Raw genomic sequence first — 24384 nt, forward strand, 5'->3', positions numbered from 1 at the left:
CGAAGTCCCCCTTTAAAAAGACTAGAGCGTTGCTTTTAAAAAGCAGGAAAATCCTCAGGACTGCCCCACACTGATGCCAGCCTCCAGCACCACCTGGCGGCCCCACCAGTCCCCGCCACTGCAGGTGTGTGGCTCTTACAGCGCTCACCCCCGCCCCCAGCTGTCTACCTGCTTCTGACAGGCGACCTCCGTCTCAGGTTGTGAAAATGGTCACACGGGTCGTTTCTCACTGCTGCATTTCTCACTTCCAAGACCCCCAATTCACTCAGAAACCGCCCCCCAACACACGCATACACACGACGCCCCCCCAACACACCAACCTGTAGTCCTCGTAAGTGAAAGAATCCTTCAAGGGCAGTTTGTTGGCATGAGGGTGGGTCTGGGAATTAGAAGTTTGAGGAGCAGGGGCGAGGAGAGAGAGGGAAAACAGAAGTCAGTCAGCAGAATTTCATTACCCAGCTGCCTAACAGATCCTAACGAGAGCCAAACCAAGCGGGAGGCGTCCAGCCGCGCCGCGGAGGGATCATCGTGCTGTTACGCTCCCATACATCACTGTCAGCTTAATTTGTTGTGCCCAGCAGCCGCCATAAATCTGCCTCCTCCCCTCTCCTCCTCCGCCGGTACCAGAACCCGCGGGCGCGGCGCGGGCAGGAGGTTTAAGGTGGACCGACTGCACGGGAGGCAGGCACGCCCACCCCACAGAGCCCCCGAGCCCCCGGAGGCGGGCGCCCTTCCTTTGTGTCTTCGGCCGCAGCGTGCTGCCCGGGTCCCTTCGGCCCAGGTCTCAGATCTCTCCCCGCGGCAATAAAGGAGACAATTAAAGGCACTCTAATAAATGGAAAGTTCTTCCATTTATCTCGGGCTTAAATCATCTGGACGGGAACCAGCGTGTCCGTGCACATGAATCATCCCGGGGCAGGTGGGGCTGCGGGGCAGGTGGGGCTGCGGGGCAGGGGACCAGGAGAGAGGCGGCTGGCTCTTCTTGTGAGATCACGGAGCACACTTCACAAACAGATTTTTTTTTAACAAAATAAAGACTGGCGTACTTAAATGTTATTACTTATTTTTCTGGACAAAAGAACATTTGGTAAAAATATTCAAAACTTCACACTTACGAGAAGATTTTATATATTTCATGTTCTCTCTTCACAACTCTCCCCCCGCGCCCCCTGGCACCTTAGACCTTTCAAGCACTTAAAAAACTTTGTCGCAATTAAGGAATTAAAAGCTGTAACAGTATCATTTTAATCTCCAGTTTCAATTATAGTCTGATAGACAGATTGCAGTGAGCGATCAAATGAACAAATGGCAATTTCTGCGACGCCAGCGCGGCTCCGTGCTCTGTGCCCGCACCGCTGCCGGTGCGCGGGGCCGCGCAGGGCGGGCTTTCCTCCTGACGCATTAGCATCACAAGTGCACGGCAATTTATCATCGCTCACGGTAATGTACTCGCTGGCACCGTAGGCAGGACAGTAGGGGATGAGGTAAAAGTGGCTCAAACCGTAAATCAATTAGAAAACAAAGCTTGTGCTCAGCGCGCAATTTTAGGCAAATTATATATTACAAAAGGCTGCCAGTTGGGTGTTCGCTCCCAGGTGCCGCTCCTGCCCTCTAATCCTTAGCCCGGTTTTAACCCTTTGGAAGGAGAGTCAACACTAAAAAATAAACCACATAACTTTTCAATGTTTTGATAATAAAAATGGAATTAAAGAAGATATTTTTAAGTCAACACATAACACGTTGCCCTGGGCATTTTCTAGCTGCTACAGGAACAGCAAGAAAGCCTGTCTCCGGGGTTAAAAAAATGACACCCGGTCAACCACAGCGGCACCTCCGGGCGCCACCCTGCCCTTCTCTGCGGCAACCGAAGGCCGGGCAGCAGCGGGCAGCAGCGGGAGTCCCAGGGAGGCTCTCCATGGTGGCAGGGGGCTCCGCCCCCATGAGAGCACAAATGCATCAGGTGAGAACCGTGCCCCCGCCCAAGACGAGGTTGACGACACAAAGGGCTACAGAAGACCCCCAGAGATGCTGTGGCCGAAACGTCCTTTTGCGGCCAGCGAAGTAGAGCCGCACATCCCTCCACGGCACGCTCCGCCCCTTGTCCAGCTCCGGCAGGTGGGACGGCCCTGTTGCTTCTGTTACTTTAAAATATTTTAATTCATTTAAACTGTGGGGCGCACTACTGTATTTTGACAGCTGGTAAATTCCACTGCTAAATCCCGTAAGTATTCAAAATTTGATCTATCCTCCCCCCCAAAAAAGTTTGAGATATTGAATAATAGAAAAGAAGAGAATTCTCAAAATTGGAATGTTTGGATGTCAAAACGATTTGAAAAAAATCTTCTAACACTCAAAAGATCTTTAAATAGCTCTGGATGATACAGAACCAATTCACATGACAGTGACCTCCTCAAGGACTAAAAAGATGAAGTCACTCTCCAAAATGTTCCCCTTCCTACTATTTATACACATTTCTTACCAAAAATATAAGTTCATGCTCACAGTCCCAATGAAGTTGTAAAGAAAACTGAAGAAGAAAATGTGCAAATGCTTTCTTCAAATTAAGATTATTTTGGCTGTATAGTTATATAATATTTGCAGAATCTGTAAGAAACAGTGGTTCTTATCTGCTTAAAAAAAAAAAGGTGTGCCCACTGCACGCACTTCTGGTATAAAAAAACGCTATCCACCACCGACACACGCTCTTCACCGTTAGGCTGAAGCACAAGGTGACAGCCAGGAGCACGGCAAATCCTTTCCCTTTCCCCGGGCTCTCACTGCTGTGACGCTATCGCCACCTACTGGTGGCGGCACAGACAGGAGGCACTCACAGCCAGACAAGGCCTCTCCCTGACATTCCTCCCAAAGCACACCAGGTTCGTCCAGAGTGGTCTGCCTCAGCTTCACTCCAGCAGATCTGGTTTCTGAAATACCTCCCCTACCTCTTCACATTATTATGTAACTGTTTTACAAGGATCTTGAAACATTCAAAGATTGGAAATGATTTGCCTTTGAAAAACATTTAGCTTTAAAAAGGAGTATTTTCACATATCTGGAAAAAATGAACAAGAATAAGAAAACTGTCTATTTAGCCCTGGCTGGCGTAGCTCAGTGGATTGAGCGCGGACTGTGACCCAAAGTGTCTCAGGTTCGATTCCCAGTCAGGGCACATGCCTGGGTTGCAGGCCACGGCCCCCAGCAACCGCACATTGATGTTTCTCTCTCTCCCTCTCTTTCTCCCTTCCTTCCCTCTAAAAATAAATAAATAAAATCTTTTAAAAAAAGAAAAAAGAAAACTGTCTATTGTAAACACTCTTTGTTGAAGCTCTGGACAGAGTGATTTTTGTTCTGTTTAAAGACCAGGACTTTTCCCATGGAAGACCAGGTTAAGGGTTAAAAATGTGCTGTAAGAACTGTAATCCTGACCCGAGTGGCCTGGAAGGCCCTGAGGTGTCCTCCGGTGAAAGCCGTAAAGCACGCCCTGAGCGGGACGGGTGAGCGCCGTCCTGCACTCCCAGGGCAGAACCTGGCCGGGGTTTTGTCTACGACAGGCTTTCTCCAGCAGGAGACGGCATCACTAACCCGCACTTCGAAAACGAAGTGTGAGTTAAACCAGAAACTCACTCTGTGGCCAGCATGCCGGCTGGGCCGCCACAGACACCCGTGGGACGGGAGCAAGGGCCATGTGCACGCCGGCAAGGCCACGGGGAAGGAGCCTCGGCCACGGGGGAAGGAGCCTCGGCCACGGGGTCCGCCGGCGCACGAACCCTCCCCACCCTCCACCCGCTTCAGTCGGGATGGAGGGACCAGCCACAGATTTTGTGCGGGTTTTTCACGCGATTGATATTTTCATTCTCTCGAGTGTAACACATATTTGCGGTGGGGGACGTGAACAGCTGCCCCCTCTCATCATCAGGCCGGAGGCCCCGCTCCCACGCGGGACCCTCGTTCCCATGCCGGGCAGGCCGCCCGGGGAGGGCCCCACGCCCTTCGCCAGCAGGGGCTCCGGACGAGGCAGGAATATTGTACCTCGTACAAAATAATCACTGTGTTTGGAAAAGATTAATATCTAAAATCATTTGTTTGGCTTCAATAAAAAGAAGTAATATTGCTAAATATGTAAGTATGACATTTTGAAGAATTTACCATATAGCATGGGTCTGGTAGCTATGCTTAAGGAAATTAAAAACCGCTACAGTCAGCATATTTGATCCTTATTAAAGTTCTGTCTTGAACTATCATTCACATGAAACAAAAATAAACCAAGGAGAAATTTACATAAAGCCTATGGATTACAAGAGTTTGAAGATGAAAAAAATGAACAATATTTCTGGCTTTAAAAAATTGATTTAGCATGCAGCTTCTCTTTATAGTCCCTTGGTAAAAATGAAATCTCCCTAACAAACACTTAATAAAACCTGTCAATATCTCTGGAAAGAAAAATGACACAAATGCATTAAGTATTAAATACCCTTGGAAAAAGTCACCTATTCCATGAATTTTTGATGTACTGTCTTGACATTAATGTAAAACCTTGATATTTGTAATTGACAGATATTTAATAAAGTACAGAATAAGATAGCCGCTCTGCAGCATGCAAATTTTTCAGGTTGATCAGCAACGAGAGATACAGACATGAACTTAAACTAAATAAACAGTTAATACGAGTTACACAAATCAGCTGCAGTCTTATTTTAAGCTCAGACAACAAACCTTTGTGGAAAACCCAAATAAACAGAATTCATCATTATGTGAATTCCGAATTCAGAAGCATCTCGTATGTAGGAGAGCTCCGAAACATTAACAGTTCTGTGAGGGAACAAAACACGTTTGAGTTAAAGTTGTTTTTTTCCAACACCTAACGAAAAACATTTTTTAAATGACAAACACACCCGTGCATATGAAGAGGAATTTCCTAAAACGGTTCTCAGAAGAAACACTGTCAGCCTGGAGGAAGAACCAGCAGTCCCCGGGGAGGGGAGGGTCGGGACGACAGACGGCCTGGAAGGCCCGGAGCCCCGCAGCGCCAGGCCAGGCCGACTTGCGGAGACCTCCGCTCGGCCCGCCCGGCCCGCCCGGCCCGCCCGGCCCGCCGCTCACAGGGAGACCTGGCTGAAGACACTTAACCATTGCCTTCCACGAGGCCTTCCAATATACTTAGTAAAAGAAAAGTGGCTCAGTCCGTAAAAATCACTCCTAAAAACTGCATTTTAAAGAATTCACAGCCTGCTACAAGATGTAGCCAACTGTTAACATCAAATACACACGTAGCACTTCAGTGACTTAGTAGCGGCTCTGTAGTACCAGCGATGACGAAGTGCAATTGTGCCCCGTCTGTGCTGATGAAACCACACTGGCAGGCAATCACCATGTTCCAACGCAGAGATGCCCGAGGCTGGATCTGGCTGTGCTTCTGAAGCATGTGTGACAAACAGCAGTCGGGTCAACTAGCTGTGGACAGCCGCACTTGACCCTAGCGGGGGCTCCACTTCCCACTGTGGTGGGGGCGCCTCAGCTGCAGGTCCTCAGCCGGGACCTCTGTGGGGGGGTGCGGGTACGTAAGTTTGGGGGCTGCGACCCCACCTCCCAGAACCAGGAGATCTGTGGTGCTTTCAGCAGCATCTGGGAAACGTCCCGACACACGCCCGCTGGCATCCTCCCCGAGCCCCGTGTGGACCTGGGGTCTCCGCACACGCACACGGCGGGCCCCGGGTGAGCAGGAAGGGGGCTGGCTGAGCACGGGTGGGGGCCCGGAGACGGAAGGAAGCAGGCCGAGTGCCGACGAGGGAGGTGCAGGCGGCAGGCAGAGCAGACGGAGCACAGGCAGGAAGAGCGGGCAGGGGAGAGCGGACCCCGAGGCCCTGAGGTGCCCCCAAAGGCAGGCTCGACAGAAGCAGCATGCGCGGGAGGCGGCGGGTCTTGGGGTCGGCCGGCCCCGCCGCCCGCGTCCCCCTTCCCAGTGGACCCAGCGCAGTCCCACTCCACGACAGACCGAACACACGGGTTAGGGGTCAGCAGCCGTGAACAGGAGTCAGTCAAAGCCTGGGTCATGAATTTGGCGCTTGAGGAAAAAATCAATTTTAAGGCTTTTATTCTTAAACACAGATTACATCCCACAGGGAATATTCCATCAGGTTCTTTGAATCCACTCAATACCATCAAATAAACACATCAATACACATTAAATTTGAATTGTTTGCTTTTCAGTTATATATATTTAATTTCTCTACAACAGTTGTGTATTACCTTATAATAAAAGGTTTTTAATTAAGAAAGTGAGATTAGTGGAGAAATATCAACATGGTTCAATAAATTTATAAAATTACTCTAAGATGCAAGAATTGTTCTTCATTGGAAGACAATGAAATCTATAACCTACCTCCAGTCTACATTAAATTGGAATTAGTTGAAACACAAAAAAATAAGCAGTTTCCAGACCTGACTGTTACCATTTGTACACGCTGAGGACAGACAATCGGCTGTAAGCCAGACTGAGTCACAATCCATCAACATTTTCACTGTCAATTATTATTCACGCAGCAAATATCTACTGTCTCAGAAAACAGCTGAAGACAGGTCAGGACGAGAGATTCGTTCGCCCAACGACACTTCATTTACTGGCGTCTCTGCAGTGGAAGTCCCTCTGCCCGTGCCGGGCACAGGGGCACACGGGGCCGAGGCAGCGTGACAGTCGAGAGAGGTGGGCGGTCACAGCTCAGATCCCCTCTCAGGGCCGCCTTCTCCCGCCGCCCCCGCCGCTTGCCCCACATCCGCCCACCCCGTGCCCTTCTCTCCCAGGCCGGCCTCAGCTCGCGCCACCCGTGGGGCGGGGCGGGGAGGTCCACACCACGGGCTTCATTACCGCTCCCTTCCCCCGGCAGGCATGCTCAGCGAGGCGGGTGGGGACCACACCTTTTTGGACCACCAGGGAATTCCTGATGCCTCACACAGGTCCTCCTTCAAAGAAGCCCTCTTCCTCCACCCCAGCAAGGAGTTCACACTCCGTCCTGCTCCCGCCAGCGGAGGAGAGCTGCCCCCTGGTGGCCTGCGACCTCCTGTCTCCGCATCCACAGCAGAGTGAATGACATCCCGAATGACAGAAGGAATAAAGACAGTGACGACTTCCCAAACCAGCGAGACTCCGAAGGCGAGGACGGGCAGACCCAGGTAACAACCGCTGCAGTCGGATCACACCCAAGGGAGCCTGGCTCCCACACCCCATCGGAGAGCTCCGGGTGGAGGCGCCTCCCCCAGGCCTCCCGACAAACAGCTTCCAGCTTCCTTTCCTTCTGCATCTCTCACGAACAGGGTGTTTCCCCCTGTCTAGGGGTCAGAGAACCTTCTCTCCCTCTCCTCTCTCTTTCTACCCCCAAACCTACCTTTCAGCACACGTATTTGAGAAAGCTCTACTCTACTGAGAATCTACCGAGGAGCAAACGGACCAAGCCCACCAGTCCGCTGAGCCAGGCAGCCCCACTGCCGCCCTCACCGCGGCCTGTGGGGAGGCTAGCCCCCGCTTCCCGGCCGTCTCACACCGCCCAGCCCCTGAGCCCCCGCCTCCTCGCCTGAAGGGGAGCCAGACAAGCGGGCTCTATCTTCTTTCAAGCTCTTGAACCCTCTGTTGCTTTGCCTGGGACACTCCCCAGCCCCAAATATCTAAACCTGCGGAGGAACTCAAGGGCTAAGTCGCCAGCAGACCTCTCCCCTGGTGTGCCAAGGAGACGACGGGCTATCCGCCCGGGGATCAGTGCTCACTTGTGAGGTACACGTTCTTGCAAGCCCTCAAACCTACCAAAGAAACTAGAAGTAAACAGAATGGCAAAGGCAGTTACTGTTCTAGAGGAATGTATTTGTACCAAAAAAGCAAGCAAGAATGATTTATGATTGGCTTCATACTATTTATTTTTCACTTCGGCCAGTTCAGGTTTCCGTGACTCGGGGCCGAGACGTCGGACGCTGGGCAGCTGAGTCAGGCTGGCGTGAGCCAGGCCACCGGGCAGCGGGGGAGGGCAGCGCGCCCCCCACTGGGGGCGGCGGGCACCTGGGGCGCACATAGAGACCCCCCCCCAGGAAAGGGGCCGCCAGGGCCTGGTGCCCAGGAGAGCTCTCTGGCCCCCAGGGGAGAGTGAGAGAGAGAGAGAGAGAGAGAGACAGAGAGGAGGAGGGAAGAGGGCGACAGCGACAGCAGCCGTCGGCTAAGCACTCCGCGCAAGGAACTCGACATGGAGAACGTGACTCCTGTGGAGGGCGCCGTCCCGGTCCCGCCCCACGGACGACGAGGCTGGAGGACGGGGGAGTCAGGAGCATGTCCAAGGTCACCTACCGCGTTAGCACATGACGGGGCTGGGATGACCACCTGGGCCACGGAGGTCTGAAGTTTAAAGCAGACGACTATGAGTTGTGCTACTTTTATAAATAAAGCGTACATTCCAATACGGTTAATACATTTTTTTCTTGGTGAAATTCTAGAAAAATGGCTGGTAAACGCTGCTCACATTTAAAATTCAGCCTAAATGTATCTGGAGAGATGTTACAAAGCTCAGAGGCAGGCAAAACCAGCGAAGCAGAGACTGAGTCTGTTACTTCCCAAACCACCAACGGGACACCACAACGAGCTCAAGGTCCCGTCCTTGGTCACAAGGCCGCAGGCCTGGGTGTCGCTGGAGGTCTTCCAGCCCAGCCCCCTCACGCTGGGCGGGAAGGACCCCGCTCCCAGAGAACACAATGGACCAAGCACACGCAGAGGTGTGCACGCCCGTCCTTCATCACACCTTAAAGCACAGGGGTCATATGCAGTCTTCCCGGCCGTGCTTTCACTGGAAGTACGTCGCACTGGTGCCCCGACAACCCTCACTATTCTATCGGCTGCAATTCCCGTCATTTTCACGACAACTCTGACCAGCCCTGGAGACCCCCACAGCTTTCTCAATCATAAAAGCAGCATGGCCTCCGTGTTCTGGCATCTTTCCGGCTACTTCCAGCTCTCCCCGGGATCCTGCTGTCCGGGAGACGGACCTTGGCTCCTCGCACGCTGTGCCTTTAGGCCTGAAGGGAGCTGAGCGGGTGTGTGAGTGGCTGCAGTGCCCACGGAACCTGAGGACCCGCGTACGTCGGTCTCGGGGCTCCGGTAAGTCAGCCCTGATGGTTCGGGGGACCACACCCGCAGCTGCGTGAGCCGCTGGGCACCCGGAGTCTCAGGCACGTTATGGAAACACCCACACATGACAACGTGCCCCTTTGTCACCAGCTGCCCGGAGGAAACCCCAATGATGTCAACAACTGGAGCAGAGGTCCCCGGGGCACCACCTCCGCTGCAAGGCACAGGGAGGTGCGGTGGGTGAGGGCCCGCGCCTGAGAACACGGCCCCTGGCTCAGCGCGTGCCCACAGCCCCCGCAGGCCCTGCCCTCTGTGGGCAGAGTCTCGGGACACAGCCAGTGGGGAATGCACGGGTCCCTCCTCCACTCGGGACTTGCCACGGTGCCCCTCTTCCCTACTCCCCACGCTTCCACTGTGCTCAGAAGACACCCACCGAAGAGAGCGTCCCCAGTGCTACCGTCACTGCGGGTGGAGCAGAGTGCCCAAGGTTCCGGTCGAGGGGGAGAGACGCGCAGAGGCCACCGACGTTGTTACTACACTCAGTCAGGGCAGCGCCTGACTGACCAGGTGCAGTTCCAAGTGTCTGAGCCTCACCTCGGTGCCCCACGGGGTGGCAGGGGAGGCTGTGCCACTGGACCCTACAGGACACACCGGGACACACCACCAAGACACGGATCAGAGCAGCCCACCTCGTACACAGAGACAAACAAAATCAAATCAATGATTTGGAACATAAGGAGCAGGAGCGAAAAACAACAAATCAGGACAAGAAGAAGAATAAAGAATACAAAAAAATGAGGATAGTGTAAGCAGCCTCTGGACAACTTCAAGCATTCCAACATTCACATCACAGCAGTGCCACCAGGGGAAGAGAAAGAGCAAGAAACTGGAAATCTATTTGAAAAAATAATGGAAGAAAACTTCCCTAATTTGGTGAAGGAAATAGACATGCAAGTCCAGGAAGCACAGAGAGTCCCAAACAAGATGGATGCAAAGAGGCGCACTCCAAGACACATCATAATTAAAATGCCAAAAGGTTAATGATAGAGACTCTTACAAGCAGCAAGAGAAAAGCAGTTAGTTACCTACAGGAAATTCCAACAAGACTGCCAATTTCTCAAAAGAAACTTTTCAGGCTCAAAGGAACTGAGAAGAAATATTCTGTCATGAAAATCAAGGACCTACAGACAAGACTGCTCTACCCAGCAAAGCTATCATTTAGAATCAAAGGGCAGATAAAGAGCTTCCCAGTAGAGGGGAAAAAAAACTAAAGGAGTTCATCATCACCAAACCATTATTATATGGAATGTTAAAGGGACTCATTTACGAAAAAAAAAAAAAGATCAAAACAACAAATAAAATGGCAGTAAATACATACCTGTCAACAACTGAGTCTAAAAAACAAACTAGCAAACCAGAAGAACACAGACAGAATCATGGATACAGAGAGCGTTTTGATGGTTGCCAGATGGGAGGGGAGTGTGGGGGAACAGGTGCAGAGGTGAGGGGATTAAGAAGTACAAATAGGTAGTTACAGAATAGCCATGATGAGGAGGTAAAGTACAGTATAGGAAACAGAGTAACCAAAGAACTTACACGCATGACCCGTGGACATGAACAATGGGGGGCATTGCCTGAGGGAGTGGGGGTGCTGGGTGGAGGGGGGCAAAAGGGGAAAACCCAGGACAACTGTAATAGCATAATCAATAAAATATAATTTAAAAAAATAAAATAAAATGTCCTTGTCTTTGAGTAGAGTAGCTAAGAGCTTTTTTTCATCAAACAAAATTACCTTATATTCATTTTCAGTTGATAAAATATTCTGTCTCTCATTTCACTAAGAATCTAAAATAGGTGTCAGAACTCTCTCAAGCACTATTATACCCCCAAATCAAATAAATTAAAAAAAGCAGGCAATAAGATGGCATCAATACTTATTTTCCCACAAGCATTAACATCCCTCAGGAAAGACAAGAAGAGACCCCGAAGGACCCTCCCTCTGCAGGTGCCGTCAGAGTCAGCCTGCCCTGCGGCCGGGAGGGTGGGAAGGGGGATGCGGGGGGCGGGAAGGCTGGGCCTGCTGCTGCGCAGGGTGCACAGGGCTCCGGCCCCGCCGCAGAGCCCGAACTAACGTGCAGAGCCCACTACTCCTCCCCCTCGAAGAGTGTGCTCCGCCCAGGTCTTCCTGATGGAAGGCTTCCCTGACCACGAGTCACGAGTCACGAGCCGGGCTGCACTCCGGGCTGCACTCCCGTTTCCACCCGAGGGAGGGAGCGCCACCTCCGCTCCGGCGACACCACCACTTTGTCAGAGCGCTCAATGGCTGGAGACGAACTAGCGGTGAAGGGACGGTTTAAATCAGAGCCTATCCTTTCAGCACTACCTGCAAAACAGACCACTTTCAAGCTGCTCGACGGGAACAGAACGCAAGAAATCTAACATATTGCCTGAAGCCCCTTTTGCTACAAGATGACTTCTGACGATAGCCACGAACGAGAAAAGACTTTGGAAAGGGGCTTTGAAAACCAGGCCTGACTCCCAACCTGAAGTCCTGAAACGTGGGGACACCTACCCTGGTGGGACGCAACGGCAGTGTGAGATGAGCCCGGAAGAATGAGCTGGAAGGGCGTGCCTGGCCGCCAGGGAGGACAGAGACGGGACACAGAGCAAGCCCCTGGGACCAGCGGGTGGCCCCAGAGCCACCAGAGGGCCCGCCACCGGCAGGGAGGGCCGAGGCTGAATGTGCAATGCTCGCCACGGAAGCCGCGGTTCAAGACGGAAGGCGGACGGGACGCTATCTCCAAGGCGCAGGGTCCCCCTGCCGTCACCCAGGGGATGACACTAGGACAGCAGGGAAGCCTGAGACCGAAAGCAAATGAAGAGACAGGGCACAGGGCACGTCACAGGCGCCGGGCACGGCCAGGCCCCCCCGAGCTTGCGGAGAGGGTTCTTTCCCAGAGAGACTAATGGGGGGGCACAGAGAAACTCCACAAGGGCGACAACAAGGAGCAGATGTTCCTGTCACCTGCTGTCTTCTCAGGGAGGAAGGGGTGGGGAGCAGCCGGGAGCTGGAGACACTGAGACAGTTCCAGGGGGACGAGGCGGGTCCGGGGGACAGGACGACGCACCTCGCTGGCCGGGCAGAGCCGCCCGCTGCCTGGACGCTCTGCGGCGAGCAGACCCGAGGAAGGGGACGGTGAGGACTCGGGACGCGGGCCCGTCGGTGCAGGGCACGGGCTGGCTCTTTCCTAAGGAGCATGAGACGAGCGGGGTTTGGATTTCGTCCCCAGCTCCGCGGGAAGGCGGTGCGGAAGAGAACTCTTCCCCAACACTTAATGAAGTTACTGCAAAAGGAAAAAAATCTGTCTCCCCATCTGCACTCCCAGACACACAGCCTAAAGTGACATTTCCAGCATAGGGTTTTCTAGATCATTAGCTCCGTCAATTACGGCTCTGTGCTCGGCAAAATGACCATTGTTTTCTCTCTGTTCATTCTTTAATTTCTAAAAAAAAAAAAAAAAAGTTGCAAAACCTGGAAGTAATCTTATTTATCCCTGAAAAAAATCCTTATGTGGAAAATGGTTTCTCCCAATTTTCACAATGAACATTTGGTATTGCTTTCCAAATGAGAATAATTTACCCCCCCCCCATTCACTTAACCAAACCCTAAGATAGCTTAAGATCCCTCTTTCTTCAAAACTTCACATGACCTCCAGTGACCCATGCATTTCTAACACACACCGTCTGCAACACACTGCCTAGCACCTGACTGTGAACCGCATTCAGCTGCCCTCGGGTCACTCTGGGGCACTCGTTCGTCCCCTCGCTCGCGCACTCAGCAAACACTCATGGAGCGGGCGCTCCAGGGTGAAACGCTGTGTCAGGAAATGGGAACAAGCCGCCCAGGCCGCACTGGCTTCTGCCCTCCCGTGGCTCCCCGTCCGGTGGACGGGGGTCCCCAGATGCACAGCCTCGGCACGCCAGGAGGGGGAGGAGAGGCGGCCGGCGGGGTCGGGAGAGGAGCGGGCCTGGTGAGGGAGCCCGGGGCTCTCCCAGGGAACCTCTCAAACCCAGGACAGTGCCTGCTTCCTGTTTTCCCCACAGACTCAGTTTGGAGGAAAAGCAAGAGACTGCCCACCTTGTAGAGATTTCTAACAACGAGCCCTTCATTAAAAGGGGGCCCCCTCCGCGGTCGAAGCAACTTTAAATTCAAACAAGAGGAGCAGTGGCTCCAAGGCCCGGCAGGCGGCCCCCAGTCCCAGTCCCGGGCACAGGGCCAGGCCAGCCTCCTCGCGCCCACTCACAGCCCTGCGGGCCACGGGGGGCACAGCCTGCCCCCCGCCCCGTGGTGCACAAACACGCCCAACCGCCGCCCCTGTGCCTACCGCCCGGCCGGCGGGGCCCACAGCCAGTGGTGTTCAGACTTCAGGGAGCGGCTGGTTCTCCCGAAGCGGGGGCAGGCAGGAGCACCAGGGCCCTCTCCCAGCCACACTCCTTCATCACCTGCCTTCCACAAGTGTGGTCATTTTGCAAATCAACCTTTTGGTTTGAAAACTAAAGCTAAGGACGTGAAACTACGCAGTCGCTTCACGGGCACACGTGCTGACCAGGAGAACACCTTTGGACAGACACAGAAATTAAGACTAGAAAACGCCCACTGACTTCTGGTGGGAGTAAGGTGCTCGCTGAAGAATGGCTAAAATAATCACATCTCCCAGTCTCCCACCCAAGCTTGAAACGCACGTCCACGTAAAAACAGGACATAATGCAATAAATGTGGTATTTCCTGCAGTACTCCGCAAACTACAAGGGGAAATATATGGGCAAAAAATGGGAAACCTGTAGGGAGGTTCCGATCGCTCTGGGAGAGACAGCCGAAGCAGCCACCGGGTCCCAGCGGTAATGAAAGTGAGCCGCTGAGTCCCGGACGCGCTCCCGCGCCTGCCCGCTTCAGCACCTCCAGTGCGTCCCGAGGAGCTCCGCCACCCGCTCCCCGACACCGCCGAGCGCCCGCTCTGCGCCGGGCGCTGCGGGCAACAGGAGTCAGACGGGTGCTGCTCCCGAGCAGCTAGCCAGGTGGTCGCAGGGCATCCGGTGGGCAAGACACGATGTGGCCCACCAGACAGAATACATGGCCCACGTCAGTCTCCCAGAGAAGCGTGACAGACTCCCAGAGGAGGGGACGTGCGGGTGGGCGCTCCACACGTGGGCGGGAAAGCAGGAAGTGTCCCATGCAGGGAGCACCAGACACGGCGGGGCAGGAGGAGGGGGGCTTGTCTGGGGAGGCCTGTCCGGGAGGAAGGCAGTGGTGGAGAGGGGGGGAGCTGGCGGGGATGGCGAGGGGGTGCTGGGGAGGTCTGGTGGTGGGCTGGCTGGCTGTGCCCCACCCTCCGCTCTCCGGCACGGTCACTCCAGGACCCAGGCCCTCAGCCAGCGTCCGTGCCTCTCTTCCTCTCGGAGAAGAGGCAGTGAACACACTGGCAGGAAACGGGAAAAAGTGTGCGGAGCGGGAACCCTTGCTGCGCCACGGGCCCAGGTTAAAGGGCCGGTCTGCACGAGGAGCATGAGGAGCACGGGACCGGTGAAGGTACAGGGAAACTCTGAGACGGAGGGAAAACGGCCAGGGAAACTGGAGTAGACAGAATACCCGATTCTCTACAAATGGGGGCAGGAGCCTCTGCTGAGAATGAGTCTGTTTTATGACTGTCATTTATGAGGCGCGACCACTTCTTGTCTCTCTGTCCCCACTGATGCTCAGTGACCACTCGGTCACCTCAGAACGAACAGTGCCTCTCAGACCCGAGCTCACAGCTTTCGGAGACCTATGAGACTCACCACACGTTCTGAGCAAAAGCGCTGGCTAGACCGACACAGTGGCGGCTCCTCCTGCACCGGCAGCCTCAGCGGCACCGAACGGAACCCATGCGAGTCGCTTCAATTTCCAAAGTCACTTAGGACAAGCAGGCAATCTGCAGCCCCCATACAGCCTACCTTACGTGCTTCTGGGTCTATTTTGGTCTCATCAGCTTCAAACACCTGTTTCTGTTCTTTGAAACAGACGACATTGTGGAGCATAACGGAAATGGCGAGCTCCTCCAGACAGGCTCAGTCCCGGGTGCGCGCCCTCCCCACGGCCCGCAGTCCGGGGCACTCTCCCTGGGGTGCTGCTCCCAGGCCTTCAGTCCAGCCTGCGGGCCCGGAGGGTGGAGCCCGGAAACCCCCTTTTAACATGTTTCCCAGGCTGACTCACTCTCACCTGAGCTGAGTCCAGAACTGAGTTTACTGCCACCAAGCAGGAGAACAGTGAAGGTCCTTGCTATCTGACTAACCCCCTCCCCGCCCCTTACGGGCACAGATGCACCCACGCATGAACGATGGCAAAATGCAGTGTGGGAGAAGCTAAAATTCACACAAGGGTTCTGGCCCCACCTTTCCAAGCCAATAAAACTTTCCCCAGTCAGGGCACACGCCTGGGTTGTGGGCCAGGTCCCCAGCAGGGGGCACATGAAAGGCAACCACACACTGATGTTTCTCTCCCTCTGTTTCTCCCTCCCTTCCCCTCTGTCTATAAAATAAGTAAGTAAATAAATATCTTTTCCTCTTTAAGCTACTGCATAATTTCTAATATTCTGTATTGTATGGGTTACAACTTAAAAGATAATTTCACTTAAAAAAACAAACGCCCGAAGGCCCCTGACAGCAGGGCCGAGGACCCCGGACCCACCCCTCCCTGTCTCTCGGGGCCTCCAGCCCGGTCTGGGGCCCGCCCTGCAGATGGCGACAACTCACGCCCCAGAAGACGTCCATCGCGCGCCCAAGACGCCAGGCCCGGAGCGGTGGACACCAGAGCGGAGGGAGTTTGCTGCCAGCCCTCCGGAGGCTCCAAACGGCCCCGCTGCAGACAGTGGTGAAGTGAAGCAGGTGGCCCATGAACGAACAGTTCCAGGTCCAGGCCCGCTGAGCAGGGAAGACGCGGGCAGATGCTGAGGGCCTGGCCTCCCCACGGCGGACCCCCCGTGGCCGTGAGCCCACTTCACGACACAGTGCTGAGGACCCGGCCTTCCCGGTTCAAGACTACCTGCACCTGTTCTCAGGCAGCGCTCAGTGCATGCAGGAGAGGGTCTGACCCAGGAGGGTGGTACCTGAGTTTCACTATTACTCAACCCCACTGGCAGGAACAAGACCAATAATTCACGTTCCCTGAGCGTCTACCACGTGCCGGGTGCATGGAATGTCTCAGGCAGACACTGCTGAATGCAAGCCTCGCGGCGACCCTGTGAGACGGGCGCCACCACCCCCTGCTGCCCAGGTGAAACACGACGCCCCAGAAACCTGCCCGGTGCGCCCAGCTGGGGGGGGCGTTCCCAAGCCCATTCGCTTCACCATTCCAAGTGCGACTCTGTATAAACATAACCAACACAGGAGAGCTGTTTCATCAGGCGAGCCCACGAGGCGGGCACCCCACACTTGCGTGAGGACTTGGGCTTCACAAAGCGCTCTTGCACTCCTCACTCAAGCTGCCCAGCACCAACCCCAGCAGTGGCTGGCGCCACCCTCGCTGGATGGGGAAACTGAGGCTAAGAGACCTGCCGTCCCTGAGGTTACTTAGAAGCAGAGCTGTAACTCAAATCCGGGTGTCCTGATTCTAAACCTAGCACTCCTTCTACTGTGTAACACAAATGCAAGAAAGGGGGGACTAGTGGCACCCCAAAACAGCAACATGCATTTTTAAGGATGTTAAAGCAAGAGCGGAGCACCGAGCCCGTAACCCACGGGCCCTGCCATGTTGGTCTCAACGGCAGAGGTCTCACCGCTCCCAGACCCAAGCCAGACGAGGCAACACCCTCCCCTCCCCTCCCCTCCCTTCCCCACTACTCCTCAGCCACAAATCCTTCTACAAAACTAGACTTTTCTTCTCTCTGTTGTTATCGCTGCTCAAGTACGGTCGTCTCCACTTTCCTCCCACTCGCTCCCAGCCCAGCCATCCCCACCTCCCACCTCACCCTACCCCCTCTGCAAAGTTCGACCTCGGCGTGAGAACACGGTCCAGCTCCTCCGCACGACCGGTCAACACACGGAGATGCTCCCATCACCTTCCTGTCCCCGCCGTCTCTTCAAGAACGGCCTTCCACCCGGGTCGAGGACAGCACTTCTCAAAGCACTTCCTCCTCCTGGGACCGTTTTCCCAGGAACGCCCAGAAGGAAGGAGCACGTGCACCCACGAGACGCACCCAGACGACTTCAAGAGGTTCTGTCTGCGATGGTCACGAGCTGGAAAAGCCACAGCCCCATCAGGAGGAGGAGGGTCAGCGGGTGTGCCACACGCACCGCGGGAAACTGCACAGCGATGGCGAGACCCAACCCCCGCCACACCCGGCGACACGGACGCTCGCGCAGACACTGCACCTCACGGAAGGAGGCAGAGGTGGACGGGCCACACGCTTCCCCCACCTAAGGCTCTGCCCACGGGAAGCTCGTCCGTCGGCGGGCAGCAGTCACCCACCGTGACAGAGACCAGACAGGCCGCGTCCTGCAGACAGGGGCCGGGCACCGACTGGGAAGGGAGACCGGGCGCGGCCTCCTCTCGGCCGTGGCTCCTTGGGTAAAAGCGAACCCGCACTAACACACGTGCACTTCACAGGTGCAGGTTCAATCTCAGTTTAAAGACACCGAAAGTCCCAGCAGCCAACAGCCCACGCTCTTCACCTTTACTACAGGGGCTTCCTCAACGCCCCCCACCTCGTGCCCTATCACACACTTACTCTGTTGGTACCGGCCATTCCGGAGCACTGACGGACCCAAAATGTTGCTGCTCTGATACAATTCACCAACAGATACATACTGTTTTTGCCTTTTTCTGTTGCTTGCCATATATTATGTCTGGAGAGATGTAGATAAATCTCATAAAAACAGTTTATAAACTTTAATGTTTGGAAGCTGTTATTGACCTTTTCCACCTATGAAGTATAGCTGTGTTTTTTATGTGACAAACCCTTAAATCCCTTGAATCTTTCCTGCCTCTGCATTTCTCTCAGCAGTTTCTCCCTAGAATTGTGATCCGATACAAGCTCCTGAAACCCTTCTATTGCCAAAACTGGTACTCGCACGTTTTACTGTCATTCACTGTTTCCCCATTTGTCCCAGGTCCCCAACTAGCTTGGGAACTAGGAGCCGAGGAGAGGCGCAGCTGGGCGTGCACCCTCCCCTCCCCGGGTGCCTTGGCTGCGACGGTCCCTCACAGGTGGTCCATTGGCCGGGGGGGGAGCCTCCGGGGACAACCCGAGGGGTTCCCACCCCGTGCAAGCACGGCCAGTTCAGGCCCCCGAGGGCACCGACAGGCGGCTGCTCTCTGAGTCCCGTGCACGTGTGCACGTGTGAAGTGTCCGCATCTGAAAACGCCTCTCCTCCCGTTCCCCGCCTGGCCTCACACCCTTGCGGGGGCACAGGGCACGACTCCCCCCACACCCCTTATTTTTTCGAGTGTGGAAGTGAGGCTCAGAGAGTAGGAGTGACTTGTCCCCAGTCAGGAAATGAGCTACTTGGGGAGACGAGGACCCCAGGGTGCCGACGCCCAGACGATGGATGCCCGCTCAACCGCGCCCTTCCAGAGCCAGGGCGCTCCTCAGTCGGGACAGGCTCCGTCTCCACCAGGGACTCCTCCGCGGTCTTTTGTCGCCCGCGACCTGCCCGGCGGCCTCTCGGGTCTCCGTCTCCACCCCGACAGGAGTGTGGGCAGGACCGGCCAGGACGGAAGGGAGCCCGCAGGCGGCCCACGGGGGCCTCGTGCAGCCTGGCATGTCCCCTCACTCAGTCCGCATCCAGACGGCACCAGGACGAGGGTCTTGCTGAGACTACGCACCCCCCTCAGACAGGAAAACGAGCCGATGAGCTGGCCTGGCGGGCCTTTCTCTCCGGGCGAGCCGCATGCGGTCCGCCGTCACCCTCTGCGGCTCTTCTCCCTCCCGGAGCAGCCCCTCCGGGAGGGCAGTGCCCTGCCCCGCCCCCCCCCCCCCCAAGAGGAAACCCAGGCCTGTGTGGAGCGGGGCGGACCCTGCGGGCTTGTCACAACCTGTGCCTGGCCCCACACGGAAGCTGTGTCTCTTCTCTAGTCGCCGATCACCGAGTCCTTGCCTGGGGCCAGTGCGCCCCAGGCTGGGCGCCGGGACAACACAGGCCACCCTGCCCCTGCCTCTGCCTCTGGTGCGTCCGTTCCGGGGGAACCCCGAGCACACGGTCCACTGCTCACACCATTTCCTCGGCTTGTGCTGAGACACAAATCAGACCGACTGAGCGGCTAGCTCTCCAGAAATGTCTACGGCGTGCCTGACCAGCTGCCATGGCTACCGGGCAAAGCTGCATGACACAGTGGAAAAGATACTGCAGACACGAATGGGAGTGCTGGGGCACCAGTCACGAGGCGTGGATTTAAGTCCTGGAACAAGCAGGCCAGCCAAGCAGGCCCCGACTTCCTCCCCGTCAACAGGAGCGACACCCAGACGGAGCGGCACTGTCCTGAGGATCCAGGGGCGTCGTGCAGGGATGCGGATCTGGCACTGAGTGAAGAGCTGTGCACGCCAGTCCCATTCCCTCCCTTCTGGCCTCCGTCTTTCTCCACCCGCACTGCCTCTGGCCACGGCACGCCAGCCGCAGTGGGCGGCCATGCTGTGCCCCCTGCCCTCCACCTGGCAACCTCCTGGGCCTCCTTCAGCGTCAACGGACACCCCACCTCCGAAAGCCCCTCCTGCCTGCCCACGGTCTCTGCGGTCTCCCTCGCCTCTGGGCAAGTCCCCCAGTAGCTCCTGTGCCCCTGCCCCGGCTCTGCCTCCCCACCAGACTGAACACCGCTGCCCAGGTCTGACAGTGGTCCTCACCGACCTGTGGTGCTCGATCGCACGAGGTACCAGCCAAAGGGCAAGGCCTAGATGCAGGCAGACCTCGTGGGATTGCGAAGCGTGGTAGTGGGCGTGTGAGACGGAGACAGACTGTCCCCAGGGACCTTTCTCGGCTCTGGGGTGCCATTCCTGAGCGCTCCGTTAGCCCGGTCTGGCACCCCGCGAACCCAAGAGGATTCCGTTTCACACCCCACTAACGTTCACGGGCACGCTTCCTGCCACAGACCTGCATCTAGGTCGTCCCTCAGGTGAGTCCGCTTGCCCGGGAACAGGAAACCGGCATCCTTCTGGTTCTAGAACCCTGGCCTCTAGTTCACTGCAGACAATGAAAAAGAGCGCCCGAGAGTGAGGACTTCAAAGCCGATGGTAACAGTTCTGATGTAAACGCTGCTGAGTAAAAACTGGCTGATTAATTTTAAATGACTTCGCAGCACTTAAGGGAAGACGTGAGACCGACACAAAGATTTTAAAACTCCGTGGAGTCAGTCCGACACCACCGGCACCCCGAAATGGAAAGCTGCTCGCTGGACGGGCACCGTTCAGACACGGCCGCGTGTCCCCGAGGTCAGGGCTGGCTGGGCACCTCCACTGAACCTTCGCGCTCGCGGCTGACGATTCACAGTGAAAGTCTGCTCTGGGCCTGACGTTTGCACACAAAGGACTCCTGCTGGACATATGTATTCCAAAGTACAAAGTAAACCTCTCTGGACTGAACACTCAGATACAGAATTTCAGTGTGTCTTGGGTTAGAGTAAGCTAGAAATCTGGGATCCGAAATCTCCTTCCTAAACCAGAGAGGCTGAGAGAGGGAAAGGTCGGTCAAGTCAGCTGAAGGAACAGGGGAAAAAGATCAAAGCGATTTAGTCCAGAAGCATCAAGATCGCCCCATCCGGAGGCACCTCACAGAGTCCTCGCCTCCAGCTTATCACCAGATCTGCTGATTCTATCTCAAAATACTTCTCAAATTCCTCAGGCTCTCTGGTCTCCGGCCTCCCCGGTGCCCGGTTATCTTCAAACGAGCAGGCCCCACGGCTTGCCAACCCCAGGCCCCACGGCTCCTGGTCACGCAGCACAGGAATTCCAGAGCCTGCTGAAGGCCCTCAGGCCTGCCCCACCTTCCCCCCCGCCCCCTCCCCTCCCACAGCCTCCGCCCTGCTCCTGGGCACAGGCCTGTCTGCCCCGCCCCCCCACCCTGTACACGCAGTACAGGGCCTCTCTCCCCGACGGCCCCGAGGAAGGTGTACAGACCCACCTCCCGGCTAATTACATCCATCGCATGCTCTACATTTTAAAAGCACACACACACATCTATCGGTATGTCTGCTGCACTCCTGCATCTGAGCGTGAGACAGGGCAGACACCGAGGCCCAGAGTTGAGCCACTTCATCCCACGCTGGCCTGAGCCACACGCCACAGGCCCCCCAGAGAGATGCCCGTGTCAGACTTGGGGAGCTGGTCCCCACAGACCTGCAGCGAAGCCTCTCAGTGCCGGGGTCACTGTCTGTGCTGGGCTTGGACCGTCTCCCCCGCCCTGCCCTGCCCGCCCATCTCCAGACCTTCTCGGACAGACAAGTCTGCCTTCCAGCCTGCCGGCCCCGGGGAGCAGGCGCTGCCCCCGGCACCGAGGCTGCGGTCTGCCCCGTCCTGCTCACTGTTTCCCGCTCAGCTGGACTATCAACGTCCAGGAGGCCGGGACCTCCCTCGACTTCTCCACCTCCTTGCAGGACCTACCGCTGACCGGGCGGGGAACAGGCACTCAGTCCAACTCCCCCACCAGCAGGAACGCAGGGACACCACCGTTAGCAGTGGCCTTGCGGATGCGACGGAACGTAGGTAAAGATAAGCGCAGTATCCGTGCTGCGTTTCCACCCCTACTTTCGAGAACCCACTTTTCCTTTCAAGCTTCAAGAGTGAAGCTGACTATGAAGGGACACGACCTGAACCGCCGCCACGTGCGACAGAACGCGAGAGGACTCACACACACAGGTCAACCTGGAAGTAGTCACTCGGGGCAAACCGCCGTAACCGCAGGGCAGCCCGCTGCAGCCGTCCGCGGGGGGGGGGGGGGGGGGGGGTGGCACCCAGGGACCTCAGCAGGGCAGTGGGGCAGAGGGGCAGGAGGAGCCAACTCGACGTCTAACGTGCACATCGGCGGAGGGCGACTCACCGGGGGCCACGGGGAGCGCAGTCAGGAGGCCCGGCTGGGCTGGCGGGGACTCGTGGTGGGACACGGCAGCAGAGGGGCCTGCGTCGCCTAAAAGCAGATCTGGGCGAAGGTGCCAGCACAGTGTGCCTCGGCAGAGGACCCCGGCAGCGAGCATTGGGAGAGGAAGGACCGCAGACCAGGGCCGACAGTGTGGGGGAAGCCCCTGCGCGTCACCCAGCCTTCCGCAGGGCGCAGAAGGAAACTTGACAGAGAAAAACACAGTAGCCCGTGAGGACGCAAACCGCTGATCTGAAGAGCTGCTAGCTGAACCCCTTGCTGGAGGCAGAGAGTCCAGGCCACCCTGGCCCCACGAGCACGGGCCTCCAAGTCCGCAAGCCGTGGCAGGGGCCGCTGTCCGGAAAGGAACAGCCCAAGCGATTTCAGCAAGACAGCTCTGCCCTTAGCGCCAGAGCACTCCGTGTCCCTGATCCACTGCTGGAACGGCCTCAGAGACAGACACAGGCTCGGCCAGTCAGCGGCTGGGAGGGGCTGGGCTCCAGCTGACCTGCCGCGAAGCCAGCCCAGGCCTGGGCACCCGCCCTGAGCCTCAGACGCCCTGCTCCACAGTCAGACTCCCATTTGCAAGGGACGAGTAACCCCCCTCGCCGGGTGACCGTAAGGGTTAAAGCCGAACCGGGGAAGGTCACTCTGACCAGGCGGCCAGGCGGCATGGGCGTCAGCTGCGGCTGCCCTGGCTGTGCTCAGAAGCTGCTCTGACCCACCTTGACCCACCCCCCACCCCCCACAGTCAGCCCCTCAAGGACACAGTGCAGACCACCACTGCACCACGGAAGCAGGCCCCCGGCGACTCAGGCAGAGACTGGGGAGACAGGAATCATTCCCCCCTTCTCTGTCCTGGAGCCACTACCCAGTTCCTGTTACCGCGACCCAAGGCACACATCTCCATTCAGTGCGCCTGGCTCCCACTCCCTCCCCCTCCCCCCCCACCCGGCCTCCCCTCTGCTCCTCTGCAGCTCTCCGCACCCCTCGCCCTCACCCCTCCGTCGGGACAAGATGCGACACTGCCACGACCCTGGCCGAGAACAAAAATGGGACAAATGGAACATAACTGCCCCCAGGGAAAAACGCCACTGGGAGTGAGGTCAGGAGAGCTCTGGGCTGCCCTCAGCTGCCGGAAGTATTTTTGTAGGTTAAAACTCTGAACAGCCCTGACCAGGGTGGCTCAGTTGGTTGAGCGTCATCCCACAGAGCTAAAGGTCACCAGCGTGAGTCCCACACCCATGGCCATGCTTTCAACTTTGTACTGTTTATAGTTTTTTGGAAGTCTGAAAAATTATTTCGAAATAAAAAGTGGAAAACACCCTTGTATCCCTAGAGATACTAGCCCCTTTCCCCCAGTGAGGCGTCTCACATGTGAAAGACAAATACTAGTTGTATTATTAATAAACAATCAAGAGGCTACGGTGGGTTAAAAAGAGAAGACGGTAAGCCCAAGGTCAGGAGGAGGCCGGGGCTGGCCTATCTGGAAAGGAGGCTCACAAGGTTTCCAGGCAGAGGGGAGGAGCCGACGCAGCACCAACGCTGACCACACAGAGCCCCTGCCGCCGGGGGAGGGGACGGACAATGAGAAGACAGCCTTGCAGAAACCGCCACCAGGAGATGAAGTCACACCAATGCCCGCATGTTGTCCCTTCCGGTGCCGGTTGAGTCCACAATCGACACACATGTCCACACCCGGCTTCGGATGCTGCCGTACGGCGCTCCAGTCCCAGGGAGCGGGGCCTTTAAAGGGGGCTGATGCCCGGGGGTCCTCACTCCAACTGGGTGGTCTCTCCCGAGGCCCTGTGTGGGGTCAGACTCCTGCAGGCAGGTGCAAGCGTTAGGAAAACTCAGGCTAAATCTATCTCCGGCGGCTCACTTCTGCTGCTGCTCTCTGTGGCTCTGCCACGGGAGGACGCACAAAAAACGGGAGAAGCCACGGCCTGTACTCAGCCGCGACCATGACAGAAGCTGGGAGCCCGAGTGAAAGCTTCCTCTGCCCCTCGGTGGCCCCGTGCTCAGCAGATCCCGCGTGTGCCCGCCCCAGGCTCCTGCCGGGACCGCCCCAGCAGGGCAGGAGAGGCTGCCTGTTCAAGGAGAACTGCCGACTCAGCTGCCCCTCGTCCCGACGCGCCAGCAGGACGCGTGGACGGGCTGCATCGGACGCGTGCCTCGACATGCAACTCCCG

General features: G+C 56.4%; 1 protein-coding gene across 4 annotated transcripts in view; it reads right to left on the bottom strand.

Moving 5' to 3' along the window:
* Nucleotides 1-24384, bottom strand: part of SETD3 (SET domain containing 3, actin histidine methyltransferase) — a 54803-nt gene that overhangs the window by 12757 nt on the left and 17662 nt on the right. For all 4 annotated transcript variants that reach the window (XM_028506315.2, XM_036013866.1, XM_036013874.1 and 1 more), the window contains exon 7: nt 321-379. In XM_028506315.2, the coding sequence (XP_028362116.1) occupies nt 321-379 (59 nt within the window). The remainder of the gene's footprint in view (nt 1-320; nt 380-24384) is intronic.

The sequence above is a fragment of the Phyllostomus discolor genome, chromosome 1 (assembly GCF_004126475.2).
Source record: "Phyllostomus discolor isolate MPI-MPIP mPhyDis1 chromosome 1, mPhyDis1.pri.v3, whole genome shotgun sequence".
NCBI lineage: Eukaryota > Metazoa > Chordata > Mammalia > Chiroptera > Phyllostomidae > Phyllostomus > Phyllostomus discolor.